The sequence below is a fragment of the Microcaecilia unicolor genome, chromosome 3, assembly GCF_901765095.1.
Source record: "Microcaecilia unicolor chromosome 3, aMicUni1.1, whole genome shotgun sequence".
In the NCBI taxonomy this organism is placed as follows: Eukaryota; Metazoa; Chordata; class Amphibia; order Gymnophiona; family Siphonopidae; genus Microcaecilia; species Microcaecilia unicolor.
This window is the reverse complement of record NC_044033.1, coordinates 229,419,160-229,427,202: the sequence shown is the minus strand read 5'-3', so window position 1 is coordinate 229,427,202 and position 8,043 is coordinate 229,419,160. Positions and strand designations below refer to the sequence as shown.

Here is an 8,043-nt window from a genome sequence, read left to right as displayed (position 1 = left end):
GGGTCATTCCCGTGAGCTGTTCCGACAGCTGTTGCAGACATGGGTCCAGGGCAAGCACTACCGTGTTGGTGAGCTCTGGGATCGCCGATTCTGTACAGGTAAGCTGCAGGGCCTGCACCTGCTCCGCCATCTTGTCATCTGCATGCTTGCTGCGGTCGGGCCCTTTTTTCGCCGATTTGGCTGCCATTCTACTGGATGGAGTTAAATATCTGTCCATAAAAGCCTCTAAATCACCATCCAGAAAAGGTACACACTTTTGTGGGTCGTGTTATTGCGATGTTAAAGGATTGAGGAGAGGAACCCCGAGCAGAGCCAGACACTCATGTCTGCCTCCCCTCACTGCATCACGTGATCCCTATCCAAACCTTTTTTAAAATACAGCTAACTTAACTGCTTTACCACATCATCTGGCAATGAGTTCCAGAGCTTATTTATGTGTTGAGTGAAAAATATTTTCTTCTATTTGTTTTAAATGTGTGTAACCTCATGGTGTGTCCTCTACCTTTGTACTTCCTGAAAAACAATCAATTTACATTTGTAAGATCCAGTCCACTCAGGATTTTGAACACCTTTGTCATATCTCCCCTCAGCCATCTCTTTTCCAAACTGAGGAGCCCCAACCTCCCCAGCTTTTCCTCATGTGAGAGTCATTCCATCACTTAATCATTTTGGTTGCAGTTCTCTCTGTTTTTTCTAATTCTGCTTTATCTTTTTTGAGATGAAGCAACCAGAATTATGCACAATACTCAAGTTGCAGTTGCACCATGGAGTGATACAAAGGCATTATGATTTCTTTCTTTTATTCTCTATTCCTTTCCTAATAATTCTGTTTGTTTTTTTGGTTGCTGCAGCACACTAAGCAGAGGATTTCGGTGTACTATCCACGATAACACCCAGATCCTTTTCCTGGGCAGTGACTCCTGTATAGCTATAATTTGGGTCATTGTTCCATATGTGCTTCACTTTGCATACATCCACATTACATTTCATCTGTCATTTAGATGCCATCTTCCAGTCTTGCATGGTCCTTCTACAGTTTCTTGCAATCCACATGACAGTGTTACAAGAAATTATTTATTTTGGGGAAAGAGCTCGAGAGCAACTCGCCACTGCTTATAATTTAAGAGCAGGTGCTGTATTTATAAGTTTTAGGATATTAATTTCTCCACCAATCACCAAAGGTGATAATTGCAATAAATTGAATAGATTAAGTATATACTCAGAACACAAAGAGACCGTATTTTTAGCTTCAAAAAAGGTTGATTTAATATACAATTGCACACGAGAGGTAGGTTTTAAGAGATCTTTACAGGTAATCTCTGCTTAAAATAGAACAAAGTAGCAGGTAGGTTAACTTACAAGTCCTTGTTACAAGCATGCTGTGGTCCAGCTGATTGATGAGCACATGTTTCAGGAGCAAGGCATCAGCAGACCCCAAAGAGAGCAGCAGGTCCCAAGATGAGGAGGCAGGTTTCAAGAGAGCGAGCTGGGCTGTTTCCAGGCCTTTTATAATGTTAGCAGAGAAGCATGGTGTGTGCATGTCCTGGATATTTTGCAAGGCATTATGGTTAATGTAGTCTGTTCACATGACCACATTATAAGTCCTTCTTTCTGCAGATGTCCTGGCGTCCATTTGTCTGATAGATGATGGGAGGGGCAGGTATACCTTTGACAAGCAAATGTCCTGTTTATGCTTCCTCTGAGTTCTTTTGTTTTCAATGGGGTATTCAATTAGTCATGCCTTTGTTAGGTGGGAGGGCAGAGGAAGCTCTTTTGTGTTTGTTAAGTGTTTGTAGTTAACTATCTCTGCTCTCAGAAGTTCCCAGAAAAAGGAATGGAGAGAGAGGGGCTTGAAATGAAACTATTCTCTCTGCTGCCGTGTCAAATATATATTTTTAAAAGATACACAAATATATTGGTGTATATATAATCCAGCAAATATGCTACATATTTCAGTAATAAACTGATACCATTACAACAGGATTCATCAAGCACTGCCATTTCCTCCCTTCCCCCTCCCCACTGACAGTTTGAACTTTGTGGGTGTGGCTTGGATCTCTTTCAGGGAGAGAAAACTAACAATTTATAGCAGCAGCAGCTTCAGAGAGCATTTTCCATCTCACAGATAGGCTGCAGAGAATACCTTCTCCTCAGGGTTGCCAGGTGGAAAATTTTTTCCCCACCCAAACCAGCCCAAAACCCGCCCAAAGTCAAACCCCGCCCCTGACACCCCCACCCCCGCCGTCATCAACCCCGCCCCTGCCGTCATCGGCCCCACCTCCCCCGTCATCGGCCCCGCCCAGAACATCACTAACCCCGCCCAAAACATCACTAACTCCGCCCAAAATGCCACTAGCCCCGCCCCCGCGGCCCGAAAAACCACTAAAAAAAATGCCAAAAGTCCCCAAAACAAGCCCAAAAAACCGCAACCCGCCGCGGGCAAAAATTTCCCGCGGCGGGTCGCGGAAAACCGCCCAATTGGGCGGGAAAACCGCCCACCTGGCAACACTGCTTCTCCTGCTTTAGACTTAGTCCCGCCCACCCTACCACCCACCCACCCCTAGAGTGACATGTCTTATATAACCTCCCTATCAACCCACTCATTACTTTTTCCTCACCCATTTCTATTCTTCTATCACGTTCTCCCACTACTCCAACCAGAGTTACACCTAATCACACTGACCACCCTTCAACATCTTCAGTCCTTCTGTGACTGTTCTCTTGTGCTTGACTGCTTAAATATTAAATGCTTTACTTTTTGTCTATTAGATTGTAAGCTCTTTGAGCAGGGACTGTCTTTCTTCTGTGTTTGTACAGCACTGCGTACACTTTGTAGCGCTCTAGAAATGTTAAATAGTAGTAGTAGTAGTAGTAGGTTTCCTACAATCCAAGATAAACACTTGGAAGGTTATCCAGTTTGTAAGTAGAAGAGTTTGTTGGTCATTCTCACTCCACTGCTTCAAGGCCCTTGTAACTAGTGTAGACTGTTATATCTCTTTACATACCTCAGCAATCAGACCCATAATCTCCGTTGCTAATTAATGTCTTTCCATTTGTTTTTAATATAATTTGCAGATCGTTTTAAAGTCATGGGCCCTGATCAGCCAGTGGTTGCTGTTCCTGGTGAAGACGCCGAGTTATCCTGCCACATCTCCCCAGTCCTCAGTGCTGAACACATGGACGTGAGGTGGTTCCGATCCAGCTTCCACTTAGTTGTGCACCTGTATGAGAATGGGATGGATCAGAACGAGGATCAGAGCCCAGAATACAGAGGCAGGACAGAGCTGATCAGAAATTACATTTCAAATGGTGTTGTGTCACTGAGGATACACAATATTGGGCCTGATGATGAAGGAAGTTACACGTGTTTCTTTCAATCTGATACTTCCTATGAAGATGCAACATTGGAACTGAAAGTAGCCCGTAAGTGGAGGATTTCATTCTTTTCTGACTTTCTATCTTGTCTGTGTTCAGTGTAACATTTAGTGTCCAATGTTCCCGTCATAAGCCATATGGCAACAGATTGCTGGGAACATTGGGCACTAAAGGGTTAACTAAAAGACATAAGTAGCTTTTATGGTAGGGGATACCAAGCTACCATATTGCAGATACACTGCAGGACTCACTGATATTACAAATACATTGTTAAGGAAAGAGGCAGAGAAGTGATAGGAGGGATTAAATGTGGATAGTGAGCTCAGGCACAAGGGCAGACAGGTACAATAACAACTACAATAACCAGGAGTCAGATCTAGACATATCACAGGCTGAAATTAGGAGATAAAATGCTATCTCATGTATCTTCCCTTAAGGTATTAGGAGAGATCAGATTGTAAGCCCTTTGAGCAGGGACTGTCTTTTTTGTGTATGGTTTACAGCGCTGCATATGCCTTGTAGCGCTATAGAAATGATTAGTAGTAGAGATCCTATAAGACGATGGGATAGGGTAGAAACTACTCAACCATGTGAATACCCCCTCACAATTATGCACTATGGCAATTTACTGCATAATTATAGAATAGGGCAGTGATGGCAAACCTATGGCATGCGTGCCAGAGAGGGCACGCAGAGCCCTCTCTGTTGGCACGCGCGCTGTCGCCACTACTACTACTAAACATTTCTAAAGCGCTACAAGGGTTACGCAGTGCTGTACAGATTAACAAAGAAGGATGGTCCCACCTCAAAGGAGCTTACAATCTAAAGGACGAAATGTCAAGTTGGGGCAGTCTAGATTTCCTGAATACAGGTTTGTTCCCTCCCTCCCTCCAAGTTCCAGGGTCATCCTTCCTCCCCTCTCCCTCCCTCCCTTCGAGTTCCAGGGTCGTCGTCCCTCCCTTCCTCCCTCCCTCCCTTCCTTCGAGTTCCAGGCCCCCTTCCTCCCTCCGAATTTTAAAAGTAATCTCTTGACTTACCTCGTCGGGGACGGGTTACAGTGGCCGGCAGCAGCGGAAATGCATGCAGGCTCGGCCCTTCTTTCTCTCTCAGCTCTGGTCCCGCCCTCATTTCCTGTTTCCGCAAGGGCGGGACCAGAGCTGAGAGAGAGAGAGAAGGGCCGAGGCTGCATGCATTTTACCGCTGCTGCCGTCCGCCATAACCCATCCCTGACCAGGTAAGTCAAGAGATGACTTTTAAAATTCGGAGGGAAGGGACCTGGAACTCGAAGGAAAGGAGGGAGGGAGGAAGGGAGGGACGACGGCCCTGGAACTCGGAGGGAGGGAGGGAGAGGGGAGGGGGGAACCTGGCCCTAGAACTGGGAGGGAGAGGAGACCCTGTGGAACTGGGAGGGGGGACCCTGGAACTTGGGGGGAGGGAGGGAGGGCCGACCCTGGAACTCAGAGGGAGGGAGGGAGGGGGTCTGGAACTCGGAGGGAGGTGGAGGGGGGACGAGGGAGGGGACGAGGGGGAAGGGGGAGAGGGAGGGGGGATGAGGGGGAGAGGGAAGGGGGATGAAGGGGAGGGGGAGGGGGGAATGGCACTTTGCGATAAATAATTAGATTTTGGGTTGCTGTTTGGGCACTCGGTCTCTGAAAGGTTCGCCATCACTGGAATAGGGTATAGGCACTATACTGCCCTGTATGTGCATAAGTAAACACTAACCCATGTGTATGGCAATATTCTATAAATTTATATGTGCAATCAGTGTGCAAATTTTAGCGCCCTGTTAGAGAAGGAGGTAGGAGGAAGTTTTATTGCAAGGGATACCACACTGTTGTATTGTGGATACAGTGCAGGACTTGCTCATATCAAGTTTCAAGTTTACCAAGTTTCAATTTTTATTAGAGTTTTATTATCCCACCTATCAGATCAGGTGTTTAGGCAGCATATGGCTAAAAACAAAAACAAAATGAGTTAAAGTGAATGTACGGACAGTACAAGGCACAAGAGGAAAGAGGGCAGAACTACAATATCTCAATAGGAAAGAGGGAAGGGAAGAAGGTCAGTCAGACAGACTCATCCTCCACAGCAGAGGAAAGGGGAATGTATATAGAGGATTTAGGAGAATGCATCTAGGAACAGCTGCTTTTTGAAACTTTGAAGGGAGGTGTGGTGACAAAGTGTCTGTGGAAGCCTGTTCCAGTGTTCTGGGCTCTGCACAGAGAAAATAGCTTTCCTAGTATGTTCGTGTACAATAACACAAAAAGATGATATTACTAGTTAATTTTGAGTGGATGATCGGAGTAGTCTCTGGTTGGTGTATGGAATCAGTAGCCAGGAAAGATATATTGGTTCTCCAGTTTGGTGGATCTTATAGATCAGCAGCAGAATTTTAAATATAATACAGTAGGGCAATGGGAGCCAGTGGCCAGCTTTAAGGAGTGGGGTCACGTGATCAAATGTATTTTTTCCAGTTAGTTTTCTATTTGTGTTTTGGATTATCTGTAAGCATCTAGTGTCTGTAGCTCTGAGACCTATTTATAATGAGTTGCAATAGTCTAGTCTGCTAATCATGAAGGAGTGTATAAAGATGTTAATGGCTTGCGGATCAAGGAATGGACGAATGGATCTAATCTGTTTGAGTCTATAGAAGCAGTTCTTGATGATGTGTGAAATCTGTTTGGAGAACGTAAGAGATTTGTCTAGGTAGACTCCAAGTATTTTAGTGGATTGCACTTAAAGAACAGGTGTAGAGTTAAGGAGAATGGGGTATGTGAGTATACCGTTTGCAAAGTTGGAAAAGAGAAGATAACTTCATTTGTACAAGCTTATGATTTAGTGATTGAACCATGTGAATATCTGTTGGGTCAATATAATGCAGAAGTTGTATATCATCTGCCTATATGAATGCTGTGAAATCTAGGGACTGAGCGAGTGTTAATAATGGGGCTAAAAAAAATTGAACAACGTCAGAAAGGATTGATCCTTGTGGAACGCTTGAATCAAGCGTAAATGGCTTCGATTTCTGGTTTTTGACATAAGACTGTATATGAGTGATCAGAGAGGAAAGATTTGAACCAGGTGAGTGCTTGATCTTGAATCCTTAATTGGAAAAGTCTATCTAACAACAGATTGTGATCTACCAAATTGAATGCTGCTGAGAGGTCGAGTAAGAGTAGGTTAGTTGATTTATTGTGATCTAATTGACAGTGAATGTGAGTTGTGATGCCTAGCAGGGCGGTTTCTGTACTATGATGTTTTCTAAATCCTGTCTGATTTGGATGAAAAGTATTAGATTTTGAAAGGAAATCTTGAAGCTGTGTGTGAATGGTGGTTTCAACAACTTTTATGAGAAAAGGAAAGTTTGCTATGCGGCAGTAATTCCCCTTGTCTGAGAGAGGTTTGGATGGGCCTTTTAGCTTATGCCTTAGGATAGCTTGTTTTCAGGCCTCTGGGACTATACCTGAAGAAAGGGAAGACATAATCATGTGTGAGATGTAAGGGTCTAGCTCCCAGGCAGAATTTTTAATGAAGGTGGAAGGAATAGAGTCTTGAGGGGCAGTAGTGGGTTTCATCCTTTCATTATGGTGTGTAGCTGAATATTTGAATGGAGTATGAAATGCCTTGAGTAGGCTGAGCAATAGATGAGGTTGTGAAGTAGGGCTGTGTGACATAGCTGATAATGTATGGGTGAAGGTGCTACGATGCAAAGTCAGATGGAAAGCATTAATAAAGAAGGCTAAAATAGAATATGAAGAGAAACTTGCCGCAGAGGCTAAAACTCACAGTAAAAACTTTTTCAGTTCATCAGAAGCAAAACGCCTGTGAGTTATATCTGTGGGACCATTAGATCACGAAAGAGCAAAAGGGGTGCTCAGGGAGGACAAGGCCATAGTGGAGAAACTAAATGAATTCTTTGCTTCTGTCTTAATGGAAGAAGATGTAAGAGATCTGTCTGTACCGGAAATGGTTTTCAAGGGTGATGATGCGGAGGAAATGAAACAAATCTCAGTGAACCTGGAAGATGTACTGAGCCAAATTGACAAATTAAAGTTTAGTAAATCTCTTGGACCAGATGGCATACATCTAAGGGTACTCAAAGAACTCAAGCATGAAATTGCTGATCTGCTGTTAGTAATATGTAACCTGTCGTTAAAATTATCCATAGTACTTGAAGTTTGGAGAGTGGCCATTGTGACACAGATTTTTAAAAGGTTTTCTAGGGGTAATCAGGGAAATTATAGACTGGGAAGCTTGACGTTGGTGCCGGGCAAAATAGTGGAAACTATTATAAAGAATAAAATTACAGAACACGTAGACAAACATGGTTTAATGGGAAAGTCAGCATGGTTTCAGCCGAGGGAAGTTTTGCCTCACCAATTTGGTTCATTTCTTTGAAGGCATGAATAAACATGTGGATAAAGGTGAGTTGATTAATGTAGTATATGTAGATTTTCAGAAAGCTTTTAATAAAGTTCATTATGACTCCTGAGAAAATTAAACAGTCATGGGATAGGAGGCAAGGTTCTGGTGTGGATTAGGAATTGGTTATTGGACAGAAAACAGAAGGTAGGGTTAAAAGGTCATTTCTCTCAATGGAGGAGGGTAAACAGTGGAATGCCACAGGGATCTGTACTGGGACTGGTACTATTTAACATATTTATAAAC

General features: G+C 43.7%; 1 protein-coding gene across 1 annotated transcript in view; it reads left to right on the top strand.

Annotated features, from left to right (window-relative positions):
- Positions 1–1,001: 1,001 nt before the first annotated feature.
- Positions 1,002–8,043, top strand: part of LOC115464430 — a 153,331-nt gene continuing 146,289 nt past the window's right edge. Inside the window, exons 1-2 of the mRNA XM_030194811.1 lie at positions 1,002–1,035; positions 3,076–3,423. Coding sequence (XP_030050671.1) covers positions 1,002–1,035; positions 3,076–3,423 — 382 coding nt within the window. The remainder of the gene's footprint in view (positions 1,036–3,075; positions 3,424–8,043) is intronic.